The sequence below is a fragment of the Ctenopharyngodon idella genome, chromosome 9 (genome assembly GCF_019924925.1).
Source record: "Ctenopharyngodon idella isolate HZGC_01 chromosome 9, HZGC01, whole genome shotgun sequence".
In the NCBI taxonomy this organism is placed as follows: domain Eukaryota; kingdom Metazoa; phylum Chordata; class Actinopteri; order Cypriniformes; family Xenocyprididae; genus Ctenopharyngodon; species Ctenopharyngodon idella.
This window is the reverse complement of record NC_067228.1, coordinates 12,433,445-12,449,772: the sequence shown is the minus strand read 5'-3', so window position 1 is coordinate 12,449,772 and position 16,328 is coordinate 12,433,445. Positions and strand designations below refer to the sequence as shown.

Genomic DNA, 16,328 nt, shown 5'->3' with positions numbered 1-16,328 from the left:
TAGTATTTTATATATTTTCACCAAACACTTATAAGCATATAGAATGGTGCATAAAACAAATTCATAAGTGAAAAAGGGGTTTAAATAAAATCAGCTCCAGAGTGAATTCCAAGTGATCAAGGGCTTAGTACGTTTCATTTAAACCTTATGCATGAGTTCCGCCAGTAGTGGGCACTCCTGCATTGTAAGCAATGACGCACATCCGAGTCCACGAGACGGAGGGAAGTTAGCGAGTAAAGGGCATAAAAATTTGGAGTGGAACGCAGCCCTAGAAAGGTATTTGTCTCCCAGCTGTGCACAGATTTCCAATTACCTGTGGAAATTCCTTTGAGGCCTGTACTTTTCTGCAGCAAAGTTCTTCGGCAGATGTATGAAAAGAACACTTTGATATGCGTTTACGTATTAATCTAAAACAGTTCCTAAATGATAATATAAAGTTTGCGGCCGCCCAATATTTGCACATGAAACACAATGCAAGCATACCTCCACTAATATTGGCACCCTTGGTAAATATGAGCAAAGGTGGCTGTGAAAATAAATCTGCATTGTTTATCCTTTTGATCTTTCATTTAAAAAATTCACAAAATTCTAACCTTCACGTTGGCCACAATTATTGGCACCCAATTAAGGCAATGTCCTTTTCCCAAGATAACAGCTCTGAGTCTTCTATAATGCCTGATGAGTTTGGAGAACACCTGACAAGATATCAGAGACCATTCATACAGAATCTCTCCAGATCCTTCAGATTCCCAGCTCCATGTTGGTGCTGCTTCTCTTCAGTTCACTCCACTCATTTTCTATAGGGTTCAGTTCAGGGAGCTGGGACGGCCATGGCAGTAGCTTCATTTTGTGCTCAGTGACACATTTTTGTGTTGATTTTGATGTTTGTTTTGGATCATTGTCCTGATGGAAGATCCAGCCACGGCCCATTATAAGATTTCTATCAGGGACAGTCAGGTTTTGATTTTTTTATCTGTTAGATTTAATAGAATCCATGATGCCATGTATCTGAACAAGATGTCCAGGACCTCCAGCAAAACAAATAGCCCACAGCATTAAAGATCCAGCAGCATATTTAACAGTGGGCATGGGGTACTTTTTATCCCTGTTTGCACCAAACCCATCTGGTGGGTTTGCTGCCAAAAAGCTCTTTTTTTTTTTTTTTTTTTTCATCTGACCATAGAACCAGGTCTCTTTTGAAGTTCCAGTTGTGTCTGACAAATGAATATGCTGGAGTTTGTTTTTGGATGACCGAGGAGGATTTTTCTTGAAACCCTCCCAAACAACTTTTGGTGATGTAGGTGCTGCTTGGTAATTTTTTTTCTTTTTAGGCTTTCTGACCCCAAGACTCAACTAATTTCTGCAATTCTCCAGCTGTGATCCTTGGAGAGTCTTTGGCAACTCTCCTCCTTACTGTGCATTAGGACGCTATAGACACACGTCCTCTTCCAGGCAGATTTTCAACATCTTTAGTTGACTGGAACTTCTTAATTATTGCCCTGATGGTGGAAATGGGGATTTTCAATGTGTTAGCTTTTTTCTTATAGCCATTTTCTATTTTGTTTAGCTCAACAATCTTTCGCTGCACATCAGAACTATATTCTTTTTTTTTTCTCATTGTGATGAATGATTAAGGGAATTTGGCCTTTGTGTTTACACATATTTGTACTCCTGTGGAACAGGAAGTCATGGCTGGACAATTTCATGCTCCTAGTCACCCTGGTGTGCTAAAAAATATAAATATGAATGGAAATTCATTTATTTTACTCATAAGAATTTCTAGGGGGTGCCAATAATTGTGGCCAACATGTTTTGGAGAAAAACATTTATTTCATAATGTGAGTTTCCCCCCACTTTCAATTGTTTTACTTTGATGAAAGGTTAGAATTTTGTGAATGAAAGATCCAAAGGATTAACAATGCAGATTTATTTTCACAGCCGCCTTTGCTCATATTTACTAAGGGTGCCAATATTAGTGGAGGGCACTGTATAGAAGTATAGGTCTCCTCTTTAGAGAGTTAGGGTCCTAGAGCTCGGCTACGTTTGCTAAGTTGTTAGGCTCTCTCTGAGCCTCCTTGGCTACTGCAGATGTCGTCTGACCTCCTCTTGCTAGCGATATGTTGCTAGCGATAGTTATATTTAGGTCTCCGCTCTTCAGGGTTCCACCAGGGTAACAGTTTGATTTGAAGGCTCTCTGTGAGCCTCCTTGCTAGACATCCTAAGTGTGGGGCATTGTTTGGCCTCCTCTCGATTAGAGAGTCGTTATGCTGAGGCCTCCGCTCCTAGAGCTCTGCTTCTATTTGCTAAGTAATCAGGCTTTCTGTGAGCCTCCTTGGCTAAATTTGAGCATTGTCAGGCCTCCTCTTGCTCAGAGAGTTATCTGTATTGAGGCCTCTGCTCTTTTGAGCTCTGTAATGATAGCAAGTGTAAGTTGTAGGCTCTCTGTGGGCCTTCTTGCAAATTATCAAGTGTGTGGAGCATTGTTAGGCCTCCTCTCGTTAAGAGAGTCATTATGCTGAGGCCTCTGCTCCTGAAGCTTGGCTTTTATTTGCTTAAATTTGAATGTCGTCAGGCCTCCTCTCACTCAGAGAGTTATCTTTATTGAGGCCTCCGCTCTTTTGAGCTCCGCCATGATAGCAGCTGTGAGTTGTAGGCTCTCTTTGAGCCTCCTTGTAAATTATCATGTGTGTTGAGCGTTGTTAGGCGTCCTCTCGTAAGAGAGTCACTATGTTGAGGCCTCCGCACACAGAGCTCGGCTACCATTTGCTAAGTCATCAGGCCCTTTCTTGAGCCTCCTTGGCTAATATGAGCATCGTTAGGCCTTTTCTTTATTGAGGCCTCTGCTCTCCAGTGCTCCGCCAAGATAACGATTATGAATTGAAGGCTCTTTGGGAGCCTCCTTGCAAGTTTTCCTGAGTGTGGAATGTTGCTAGGCCTCCTCTTGATAAGGTAATCATTATAATGAGGCTTCCGCTCCCAGACCTTGCGATTATTTGCTAAGTCGTTAGGCTCTCTGTGAGCCTCCTTGGCTAATATGGAATTTACCTTTTTTTTTTTTTTTTTTTTGAGGCCTCTGCTCTCTAAAGCTCTGCCTGGATATCAGTTGCGGGTTGCAGGCTCTCTGTGAGCCTCCTCGCAGGTTTTCCTGAGTGTGGATTGTTGTTAGGCCTCCTCTCTATAGGAGAATTGTTATGCTGAGGCCTCTGCTAATCGAGCTTGGATTTTATTAGCTAAGTCGTCAGGCTCTCTGTGAGCCTCCTTGGCTAATTTGAGCATTGCCAGGCCTCCTCTCTTTTTAGAGAGTTGCCTTTTCTGAGGCCTCCGCTCTCTAGAGCACCGCTGGATATTAGTCACGGGTTGCAGGCTCTCTTTGAGCCTCCTCGTGAAACGTCCTGAGTGTGGAACATTGTTAGGCCTCCTCTCGATAAGAGAGTAGTTATGCTGAGGCCTCCGCTCCTAGAGCTCAGCTAGGCGGTCGGGTACTGTGCTAGGTAGTTAGGCTCTCTTTGAACTTCCTTGGCTGCTTACCTCAGATCGAGTGTGTTAGGCCCCCTCTCTATCTGGGAGGTGTGATTTAGGCCTCCACTCTGCGGAGCTTCGTCGGCCAGCTGGACTCAACCCCAAGGCTTCCGTTCTTGGGAAGCTCTGGCCCGTGGTTGTCACTGGTGCACCTAGGGATGAAGACTCTTTGAAGAGTCTTTGACTTAGCTCAGAAATGATGCCTTAAAAAGATCAGCCATATACTTAAAAAAAAAAAATAGATTTTTAAAAACATGGTTGATGATGCAACAAAATGAAATGTTATATCTTCTTTACCAAACAAATGAATTACATTAAAAAAGATTTTGGGGTGTTAAAGTTTCAAAGATATTTGCTCTGTCAAGGAGTCACCTCTCATTTTGTTGATTATTTTTTTTTCTTTCTTTCTTCTTTAACACGTTCAAGGTTAAATAAAAGTACTTTAATGTAATACCCCTCACTCTCTTTAATGCAATAACCAGGCCTTTGTGTGTTATTTGTCCATATAATAAGTGCAAAAATATTCTCTTCATTTCTTCAAAATCAGACACAAATGCTCCAGAGCTCTGTCACAGTAATCCAATCAAGTCCAATACAGAAAGTGATTTTTTTTTCATATACTTCTGTTTATACTCCACTTGCTAGAAAGTTCATATATTGTGTTTGTGATTATTCCTTCAGTGGGATACAAGTTGAGATGGAGCAGTGTAAGGAGAAAGAAAAACTTGCTTTGGTTTGTTACATCACCTTCCCAATAAGGAACAGTCATACCAAATACGGCCTTGGGTCTGTTTTTCATTTATGACTCTCTCTCACTCTTTTTTTTTTTTCTTTATCTTTGTGCTTTTTCCTTCTCTCTGCTGAGGAAAGTAGGAGGCGTCGAAATAATTGAGTGGCTTTTCTCCAGGATTCTCTGAGTTGTGTGTTCTGTCCCAGGCTGGAGTGAATGGCACTGGTCCTCTGGAGAGCAAAGCTCTAGCACACAAGCTAATCAGCATCATCTCTGCCTGACCCATCAAGAACAATTCATAGAAGGGAAATACCAGGAAGATAATGACCTAAGTGTTGTCTTTTTGCAGATATTTGAAATTCCATAGAAAGACTGCGGAATACAGCGCTCTGAATTCTGTATTCCAGAGGTAAGTGGCTTAATTGTGCAAATACATCTTTGTAAAATGAGCATTTGAGTGCATGAGTGAGACTGTGCAAGAAGTTTTTAGTTTTAGTTTTTAGTGTGGTTTGATGCATGCATTCTATAAATGTGCTAAAATCCATTTTACTAAAATCTGCCATGGCATACATCCTTTTTACCCTATAAAGCTTGGTTTGTTTGTATGGCTTTTCCAATGCACACAATGTATAGGCAGTTTTACTTCTTAATTATAGTTTTAATTTTGAGAATTTTCTGGGTACAGTAAATTCCAAAGCTTTGGGAGAAAAAGGGAATTTTTCTTGCACCACAGGAAGAGGCATTGCATAAGAGGCAGAGCAAAGTGCTCTGATAATAGAATACAGGAGGAGGGGCTCTGTGCTATGGGTGTGTTAAGAGCGAGAACTGTTACAGTATGTAATCAAGTCTTTGTGATATGGTTGCTCATAAACTAATTGCTTCTGAGGTGTAAAATCCGCATTTTACTAGAAGGATGTTTTGCATAATTATCAACATAAAAGTCTGGTTGAGATGTTATGCTGCCTTTTCTTATAACAATGACATCTATCATACCCGGATGAGGATAATACTGATTATGAGGTTGTTTAAACAGAAGCAAGAAGCAGAAAGGAAGTCAGGAAGCTCTGTTGCACTTTTCTACCATTGTAGACACTATTCAGATCACACCTTCTGCCCAGGACTGTAAAGACAGGGTGATGTGAAACACTTTTTACACTGTCCCTGCCAGATGGATAAAGAATGCTGGGAGAATTAGAGCTCAGACATTAAACTTAAGTGAAGCAGAACCAGATGTGGACCTTTGAAAACACCAGAAAAATTAGATTAATTACAGTTCCTTCCCACTGACATACTTACGAATACATACATACTGTAATTGTCACACATGCACAGAACCACAGTAATATGCACCATTTAGGGGTAGATAAGGTATAAAGGTTTACCTTTGATAGGACTGTCCCAGTGACAAGCTAAAGGTACTATTTTTGCACATTTTTTCCAGAAGTGTGGGCCTTGGCCATCCAGCTTTAAGCAAGACCGTTTTAACAGCTTTAAGAGGCTGTTATCCCCACTTGAACCACTAGAGGACAATGTTGAAACCTTGTAATACTCCATTCTCATAACACCCACTTCTCACTATCCAATCAGTTCTCAAAGAAAATATAATTGAGTCCCTCCCTACATGTTTTCTTGTTGAATATCTTAATTATAGAAGTAAAAATGTATTGTTAACAACACATCATGATGATTTTAAAGAATAGCCTACAACATATTTAACATAATTGCAATTCATTCTTTGTGTTGTAAAATGCCAGGTGAATTTAATGATTTATAATAAAGTAATTCAAACTATGATTAAAACTGGAATGTTTGACTTGGGCCAAAAAATGATTTTTCAAATTAAGCTATTCCTCAGTGAGAAGATGGCTTTGGTTTACTTTGTTAACAGTGAAAAAAAAGTGTGAGAGCCTGTTAACATGCAAAATTGTCTCTAAAAATAATATGTAGTATTCCTCAGGTTTTTTGCTTGTTCAGTCATATTTGCGTGTATGGTAACATGGCAACCAAAACTAATTAATTTGTATCGTGACTCAAGGCTTCCAAGTTCAGCAACTCTGGGAGTGATGTGATGGAAAGCATGTCATTTTCCTATAGTCCTCCAGTCTAAAAGTTTTTACAACAGTACCTTTCAGTATGATTCTGAGCTCAACAAGGAGGGGACATTCTGTGTCCTGACATCTGTCTGTCTGCATGTTATTGCATTTTTGTTTGTGTCCAGCACTCTAATGCTTTTTTTCTAAGTGTGGACCTCTTAGTGCTTTGTGGTTTTTACTGGCAAGTAAGGACAGTTGATGTGGGAAGAAATCCTTTTAAAATCCTGAAATCTGACAGCTGTGTGGATTTGGCTCATGGAGTGGAAACAGGTCACATAAATCATAAATCTGTGCTGCCAAAACTTTTCCTCTCCTCCTAAAAATAAGCGTAAACAGTCCTGAGGTATTTCAGAGAATGTTTGTGTCATATTTTATGAGAAAAGATGAGAACACAAACAACCCAATAAATGCCTATACTTAGAATATAGATTTTTTTTGATACCTATAATTTGATAGCAAAACATTATCAAACTGTCCAAAGTTATGACAGAACGGTGGATGAACAACAGTCATATGTGTTAGTGCCACTGCAAGTGAGTACAAGTTCTGATATAAAGCGATGATGTGTGAGAGTAACAAAGCTTCAGAGGAGTATGGTGTAAATTCTTCTCAAAATCTAAAAAGCAGTTTTGTTGTCTTTTTTTTCCCAGCAGTCTATTCCAATGCTTTTTGTGGACAATGGGGACGAACCAGTTGTTACTGTATGCCCTCTTGGGTATAATGGCTTTTGGTCTATTCCCAAAACTTGAAGCTCAGGATGGTAAGTTTAGTCCAGCAATTTGTATTTATTTATTTATTTTGTCTCTTCACCTTTCTTTGTGAAGTAAACTTCCAGTTATAGGTAAAATCATTTTAATATGTTAATTTTACTGTGCTGCAGACAATACACGAGTAAAAAATTGTAAAATAAATAAATGTTTCCTTTGATTGGAAAGAGCTTAAAATTAGGGTTTTTTTTCTTTGCAAAGCGAATGGAATATTTGTTAAATATTCTATTTTATTACATCTATTTGTGCAACAGCAAGTAACAATAGGAGCATTACAGGTTGATTTTTAGAAGACCCCCATCAATGCTGGTCACTTGAATTAAAACTTTGAAATGTGTGGTTAAAGACAGTGAAGAGAAACATCTACAGTTTCAGTAAAGGGAGTTGAGCGCATATTTAATTTTAAATACTGTGAAGCCATTCAGAGTGGTGTGCTGTAGTTTGTTTAGAACTTCTAATGATCAAAAACAATTCAACAGATCACTGAATTTGAAGTTTACAACACTAATCCTGAAAGGTCTCAAGAGCTACTGTCAGCATCGGGAACGACCACAGCCAGTTAATATTGACTAAGGGTAATAACCAATTAAATATCTAATTAACCATTCCCCCACACTGATAACATGACTAGTTTAGTCACATTTTCTGCATGCAGTGACTCCACCGCAAAGAGACGTGAGATAATGGATTTTAAGTGTAACAGAATTTCAAAACCACCAATATCCATCCATCTGTCTTTCTGTCTCTCATCATCCATTTACTAATTTATCCATCATTTCTGTACTAAATACTTAAAAAAATAAAAAAAGTAGATTCACTTCAAATTCACTGATTTATTTCTTTGAGACTTTAGAAATCATCAGCAGCTGATGATGGCTAACCACCCAGCACAGCTTATGTCTTGAGAGCTTAATGTCTGATTCTTATGTGTGTGCTTACTGTCTTCACTGTGTAACCATATAGGCCTAAATAAAAAATGTCCCTCCACAGCTGATACAGTGATGAACCCATATGTTTTCATCTTTGAAACATTCATTAAACAAAAGAGCATTTTTCACTTAATTCAAACATTAAAGACCCCATAAATCAAAATGAAAAGTTTTGTCCCTTTCCTTTTAGCCATCAATAATATTCTTCACTTTTAGCAGAACTGTATGCTTTTTAAATTTACAAATCAGGCCTAATGTATTGATGACTTGTCCTATTCATGGGTACCAAAGACATCAATTCTGCTATGCTCGCCGCTATTTTTGTGTCTGACATGGCAACGAACACAGCAGCGCTTTATTGTACTGATGATCATCTTTAACTTCAGCGTGAGCTCTCAAACAGCAACGCAAAACATTAATGCTGCCAAAGAACCTGCTACCAAGTCCAATTGACTAGGAACAAGTCAGAAGGAAGGACAAACAAACCAAACAGGCATACCAGTACTTTTACAACCGACGCTACTCAGCACGCAGTTTACCTTACTTGCATCCAGGTCAAAGTGTGAAAGTCAAGTTGGATAGAGAAGAAGGATGGAAAACATTAGCAACAGTCGTCAGAAAAGCTCATGAACCCAGGTCATACATTGTACAGACAAAAGAAGGTACAATCTCTTGTCGAAACTGGAGACACATCCAGAGTGTTCCAGAAACACCTGAAACACCCGACGGACAGATTGTACATGGAAACAGTGAATTAACTGATGGACCCTCTCTTGAGACTGGTATAACCACAAACTACAAACGGGTCTAGTACAGCATCTCCCATCACACCACACACACGAACACTCACCTGCAAAAGAACCCTTGCTGGTAGAGAGGTAAAACAGCCTGCAAAGTTTAAGGATATGTTTTGGGGTAGGTGTTAACTATCATGTTGATGTAAAGAGTTTCTTTGCACGTGAAGTCTTATAGCATACTGTACGCGTTGTACAAGAGAAAAATGTAAATTAATGAATGCTATAACATGTTTATTGACAGGTTACGTTAAAGAGATTGACTGTTGTAAACAGGTGACATTGTTCTGTATCTGTTAGATGATAATAACAGTGATCTGCCTCTTTCTTTGTTCTAGAGAAAAAAATAATAATAATGAGGCAGTAGAACTTTAAAGAGGGGAGATGTCGTGATAACACAGGTGATTATGATTGGCTGTAACTGTGGGGTCCAGGGTTGCTGGGCAACAGGGGCGGGGTTATAGAGAAAGTCACAGAAATGACAGTGAGTTTGTTCTGCTGCTGCTGCGTATGTTAAATAAAACTAAAAGACTGAGTTCACCAAGTTGTCTGCTCAGTATATCATGATATTATGTAAATGACAGTCCCAGTAGTTATTGATGTTGTGCATTGCTGTTTGGCTGCCTGTGGTCCCTTCTGATTGAAGCAAACCATTTATTCCGCCGATCTAACTCCTTTGGGATCGAATAAAATTGTAGTTCAGTGTTTCTCTGATGACTGTTGTTACAGCTAACAGCACAACATATCCTAGGCAGATTGTAACCTTGTTGTGAACCTTCTGGGTGTGTTTCATTGATCTTCCTCTGGTAGTTGGCTGCTGTGACCATAGACTGAAACATATCGCGCAGCTGTGACCGGGCACAAAAATGGTGGTGATAAAGCACTGTGACGTCACATGGTCCTAATAAATACTACTAATGTCCCTACCCCTAATATCACCTGCAACTGATTATCAAGCAGTAAATCATGGCTCATGTCTGTGACATAACTAAAGATTATTGACTATTTAAAAATAACCTTCAAGACCTTCAATACTATACCCTGTATATATCCTGGCAACACCTTTTGTTTCAACAGGAATTATGTTATCACAAAAAAATAATGTGATCATTGAGTGATTTCATGGAGTCTTTAAAATCAAATATGTGAAAAATGACAATTCTATCTCAATAGCTATGACAACAAAGCGTCTTCAGTGCTATCCGGGGACTTAAGTACCCTGATGGGTGTGAGGCAAATCTGGGGGCCGCCTTAGAGGAGGTGGCAGACAGTCTGTTGGGCCAGGAGGCAGGGCAGAGGAAGGGGTGCCCCAGGCACTGGTGGTAATCCGTGCTGGGGAGTCCACTGATGATGTCAGTCAGGGCGAGAGGGCCCTAAAGCAGGCCAGTGTGTACACTTTTGGTATTGCTGTGGGTGATTCTGCTACTGCCCAACTGGAAGCTATTGCTACAGACAAAAGCTTTGTTCTGTCCGCTCCTGATGTCAGAACAGTGGCAAGCATGGGTGACCAGATACTGCCATACATTAATGGGGTCGCCCAGCGCAGATTTTACAGAAGGTATATAATTACCGTATGAGAGGGATTCCATAGAGAAACTGAAGAAAAGGAAATAATAGTAGTACTTTATCATGGGTGTGGACATCTAAACCAGAAAAAAAAAAAAAAAAACTTGTGAAAGTGTAAAGGTTTATGTTTTTTCCCCTCAAATTTTCTTTCTTTATTTTTCTTTCTTTTCTTTTTTTCTTTTTAGTGGCAACACTTACTGTATGTACCATATTTTGAGTACTGTAAACAACATACACATTCTGTGTTTGCAAATGAACTATACAAACATTTTTGTAGTTCACTGTTCTTTTGCAGGGTCTGTGTTTTCTCTAATATACAATATTTAGACTAAACCAAGAGTAGCACATCATGCAACCCATTAACACTTCTTGTATGTTTATGTTCAGGATATTATTAAATTTAGGTCATAGCATTGAAATTCATTTCCATGCTTTGAAATAAATTATCACTTTATGCTAATTGATTTCCATGATTTTCACTGCTTATATGATTTATATATGTTAGCTTTATGGCAACTAAAAATGGTGATAGTTAATACATTGTATCTGTAAAACAACATCAATTTTAAATGAATGATGAGCGCTAACTGCTTCATAGGTTACTTGATTTTGGTTCAAATTCGCAGAAGAACTAAGCAGAATTGTTTTGTTTTTTTCCCTTTTAGCTTTGGCTGTTGGGAAGAGAGATATAATTTTCCTCGTTGACAGTAGCATGGGTACCATCATAATCAATGCAGTGCGAGAATTCATCAGAAAGTTTATTGACACCATGCCAATTGGACCTGATCAGGTGCAGGTTGGAGTGGCCATGTTCTCCACCACCCCAAGATCAGAGATCAACCTCAACTCATTCAGTTCAAAAGAATCCCTAATCTCTGCTCTCGCAAAAATAAAACCCAACCCTTCGGTTGAAGTCAACATTGGTTCTGGCCTGGATTTTGTGAGAACCAACATGCTCAGAGCTGAGAGTGGGAGCCGCATTCAAGATCAAGTGCCACAGCTTGTCTTGCTCCTGACCAGTAAAAAATCTAAAGACGCTGTCCAACAGCCGGCTGAAGCTCTTCGTCAAATGGGTGTTCTTACTTTGGCTGCTGGCTCCAGAGCTGCTGATGAGGCTGAGCTCAGGCAAATAGCTTTTGATGAAAGTGTGGTTTTCATGCAGAAGGACTTCAGGATGTTGCTGCGCAACCCCAGAGAAATCATCTCCCCTCTCTCTACATTGTCTGGTGTTGTTGTGTCAGAGGATCCAACTGGTAATATTCTACAAACATTCTCATTTTGTTTATAAAAAATGCAGATTGTGTTGCTTATAAGTTATTAATTTAAATTAATTAGATAAATAGATAAATTAAATACTGTACAACTATATATCTTTTCTTATGCACTTTTGCCCATTGATTTTATCTTATACAAAGTGAGATTCTTGAACTTCATTTAAAAGGTATTTAGATATCTAAAATTGTGATCATATAAAATCTTCTAGACCCAGTTGTGGATGTTACTACAGTCCGCACCCAAAGAGTTGTCCGAGACATTGTCTTCTTGGTGGACGGATCTAGCTATGTTGGAAGTAAAACTCAAACTGTGTTGGACTTCATAACTGGCGTGGTGAACAGACTAGATGTTCGACCTGAGCGTGTGCGCATTGGACTAATGCAGTTTGCAGAAGGGCAGAGAACTGAGTTTTATCTGAACACTTACAACACCAAACAGGATGTTCTCTCTGCCATTGCTCGGCTGAGTTTGATGGGAGGACGTGCATTGAACACTGGTGCAGCCCTACAGTATGCCCTAGCTAACCACTTCCAGCCCGCAGCCGGGTCTCGTAGGAGACAGGGGATCCAGCAGGTACTGGTGCTAATAACAGGAGGACCATCTCAAGATGAAGTGAAGCAGGTTGCTGACCGTGTAGCTTTAGCGGGTGTTTTGACTTTTGCTGTTGGAGCTGGCCAAGTGGAAGAGAGTTTCCTGAAAACTACTGCATTTGTGGAAAGTTTGGCATACTACAGAAGTAATTTTGCTGACTTGTCAAGTGTTGTTGAAGAGATTATGACACCACTGATCACTGTTGTTGGGGAGTCTGATACACCAGGTGAGCTGAATCATGCTGACATGACTTCATAAAAAAATCTTTTGCCCTAATGGTGGTCATCCCAAATGTGGAAAAAACAACAACATTTAATTTATTATATTAATTCCATGTTAAAAGTGGAATGTGGCAAAAATAGCATCCACAAGTAGAACCTCTAAGAACTCTGGAAAAACTTGCCTGGAGCTCACAAAATGAACTAACAAGTTTTGTAAAATAATGTTTTAGTTAATAAATGAAGATGTGTATAAGGAATAACATAAAATAATTATATTAATATAATATAAAAATGGGTAAGTTGATTACAGTATTACTGTAAAGTCTGAGAACACTGTTGTATTTGTCAACATAAATGACTTTTAGCACCTCTATTTTTTTAAACACTTTTATTGTTTCACTTTTGTATTCAGAAATGTACGATGTAACTTCTATGTTGTAGATATTTAAGCATCTTGTCAGCAGCATATGGCAGTCGAGCTGGCGAAAATGTTCCCCAATTTTTGATCGTTTTGGCGGGGGGGAAAATCAAGAGATAGTGTCAGAGAACCTGCGGTAGCCCTAAAGACTGAGGGAGTTGTACCTTTTGGTGTTGGAGTGAAAAATGCAGACCCTAAACAGATTGAGGCCATCTCTCATAATCCATCATTTGCTTTCAATGTGAAGGAATTCAGCCAGCTCAACACGGTTCAGAATAATTTTAGTAATGAAATTTGAAGTAAATGAGAAATAATGCAAAGGAAAGTAAAGTTCTTGTGCTTGAACATTAAAATGGCCCTCCTATGAGGTGTCAATCACAGCAACGGCCCCCAGCCAATTTGAGTTTGAGACCCCTACATCTCTATAGACATGTGTATAGCTTCAGTTGCTGGTGCATGTTGACAAGAATGCAATTCTGTGTTTTTTTTTTTTGTTTTTTTTTTTAAAGATTCATATGCCGCTTTTGAAAAGAAATGCATCCAGTTAAGAAACACTTATTTATTTATTTATTTATTTATTTATTTTTATTTATTTATTTTTGTTATTTTGTTTTTGGTAGGCTGCCATTTTTTAAATTACTCAGCTATGCTCAGGTGATTGAGATTTTAAAAGAAGCTCACAAAGCTGTTTGTGTTTAGTAGATGCTTTGAGACGTGTGGGTGAGAAACATGGGTACGTTCTTTTGGACAGTAATTTTTATGTTTGTTTGTTTGTTTATCTTTTGTATTTTTCCAGATTCAAAGACAGTGTTGATCGTGTACGCGCACCAGAGTGCGGGATCTTTCAATGCGGCCGCGAAAGATGCTGCTGTGGATGTGCTGAAGAAACAGGGCTGCAATGTGATTGTTTCTGACCTGTATGAAATGAAATTCAAGGCCACAGCAACCAAAGAGGATATTACTGGTGTGGGAGGCAGTGTTATATTTGTTTAGAAAAGAATATTAAACTTAAAACGTGTGCCTGTATCGGAGCGCAATGGCAATTCTTGCACTTTTTTTTTTGTTTGTTTCAGGACCAGTGAAGAACCCAGAACACTTTTGCTATGGAGAGGAGACCATGCTGGCCTGGCAGGAGGGGCGACTAGCTTCTGATATCGTAGAGGAGCACAAGAAATTAAAAGAAGCAGATATTGTTATCTTTCAGGTATGGCACTTTTTTTTCAAGGGGGGTTTTTTGTACTTGTAGGTTTTTTTTTTTTTTTGTTTGTTTTTTTTACTATGTTTTATTGTTTCTCTACCAGTTTCCCATGTACTGGTTCTCTGTTCCTGCCATCATGAAAGGTTGGATGGATCGGGTTCTTACCCTTGGTTTTGCTTACACTTTGGAAAAACGCTACAGTGAGGGCATCTTTAGGGTGGGGCCTATATCATAAATTAATTCTTTTTTTTTTCATTACATGTATTCATCACAAAAGGTTAACATGTTGATTTAATGAAATGTGAGAGGGCTGTTAGTATCGGTGTAATTTGAGTGTTGTTTTTTATTTCAGGAAAAGAAAGCCATGTTATCCTTCACCACTGGTTCCCATGAGACCATGTTCAACTCCAGTGAGATCATTGGAGACATGAATGTTACTCTGTGGCCAGTTCAGGTAGGAAGCTTCATCCCTTATTCTTTTACCTCAACCAGGCTTAATTTTGCACTCTATTAATGAGTTTGCATGTAATACTAACCTGAGACTGTTGTGCTAATGTTTTCTCTTTTGTAGAATGGTGTCCTCAACTACTGTGGCTTCCAGGTCCTCGCACCACAGATCTTCTGGGCACCCACGCATCTCTCTGCTGAGGCTCGTGGCAGCCTGTTGGAAGGCTGGCGTACTCGTCTTCAAGGTCTCTTTAGTGAAGTGCCACTCACCTTCCCACCAGTAGACAGTTTTGGTGAGGGGAAAGGCTTTCAGCTGAAGCCTGAAGTCCAGGAGAAGCAAGCTGATTCCCCTTTCGGTCTCACTGTGGGTCATCACCTGGAGAAACCTCTGCCACCGCACAGCCAGATGAAAGCTGGGGTATGAGACACAGAGCAACACTGTCCCCATGTGGCCATGTCCTTGTCTCAAAGCAATTTTTTAAGACCTGAATAAATTGTTCATGTCTTGAGTTTGAGTTTTGTAATTCATTTTAAGCCATAATGTGCGAGCCACAATTGCTCATTATTAAAGCTAATGTCAGGCATTTAGAAACCAAGACACCAAGGTTTGTGCTCCGTAGTCAAGTATTTCCCTACTTTCTCTTTGTTGCTCCTACAGTGGTCTTGTAGTGCTTTACCTGGATAACAGTAGTTTAATCCATGGAATCAGAGAGCTTGACAGTGAAAAGTCTGTATTTCACACATTTAATGACAGGTAAACAGGCAGCTTATACATGGAGTAGCTCTTTGTGAGCGTTAAAAATAAATGCAAAAGTATAATAAACTGGTAGCGCAGACTTTGTCAACTACTTTTCCCTGCACAGTCACGCAGTCTCTTAAAGGAACCCTGCATACTAATATAATATATGTAAATACCTTGTTTTGGCTGTTACAGTCTTCCTATAGGGGCTTTAACCAAACAATTCTATGGTTCAAATACCAAGTATGTTTGTTTCAGAACAAGCAGCACCTTAATAAGGCACATAAATTGGCTTCATTCACTCTTAGAAAGGTATTTGTCTCCCAGCTGTGCACAGATTTCCAATTTCCTGTGGAAATTCCTTGGAGGCCTGTACTTTTCTGCAGCAGAGTTCTTCGGCAGATGTCTGCCGATAACGCTTTGATATGCGTTTGCGTATTAATCTAAAACAGGTCCTAAATGGTAATCTAGAAACCGGTAGCCTTTCAGTCTCAGAAACTTGGAATAAATTACTCTTTTATATAGTAACAGGGTGCTTCCCGTGTGAAGAATGAACCATATAAAAAAAAGGTGTTCTCATTTAAACAGACTTTAACAAAATTAGATGTGAAATAGAGTCTGAGGTAATGAGTTTGCATGATAATGAGATCATGTGACACCAATGTAGTATATTGCTATTGTATTTATTACGTTGTGTGATATTTCACATATTATTGATGTATACTGCGCAGTAAGCAGGTCAGTTCCAAACATTCTCTAGATCAGGGGTGTCCAACCCTGCTCATGGAGAGCTACCATCCTGCAGACTTCAGTTCCAACACACCTGTCTGTAATTATCAAGCAACCCTAAACACCTTGATTACCTGGTTCAGGTGCGTTTGATTGGGGTTGGAGCTGAAATCTGCAGGATGGTAGCTCTCCAGGAGCAGGGTTGGACACCCCTGCTCTACATCAGGGATAGGCAACTTTGGTCCTGGAGGGCCACTGTCTCACTGTCCCAGAGTTTAGCTCCAACCCTGTTAAAAACTCATCTTCCTATAC

At 39.4% G+C, this 16,328-nt stretch overlaps 1 protein-coding gene across 1 annotated transcript; it reads left to right on the top strand.

The window, feature by feature from the left end:
• Positions 1–4,433: 4,433 nt before the first annotated feature.
• Positions 4,434–15,057, top strand: LOC127518600 (collagen alpha-3(VI) chain-like). The gene is made up of 9 exons (XM_051905511.1): positions 4,434–4,658; positions 6,993–7,102; positions 11,064–11,651; positions 11,882–12,490; positions 13,700–13,867; positions 13,977–14,107; positions 14,205–14,318; positions 14,454–14,555; positions 14,673–15,057. Exons 2-9 carry the CDS (start codon positions 7,021–7,023, stop codon positions 14,970–14,972), a joined length of 2,094 nt encoding a protein of 697 aa, XP_051761471.1. The 5' UTR covers positions 4,434–4,658; positions 6,993–7,020; the 3' UTR covers positions 14,973–15,057.
• Positions 15,058–16,328: the final 1,271 nt, after the last annotated feature.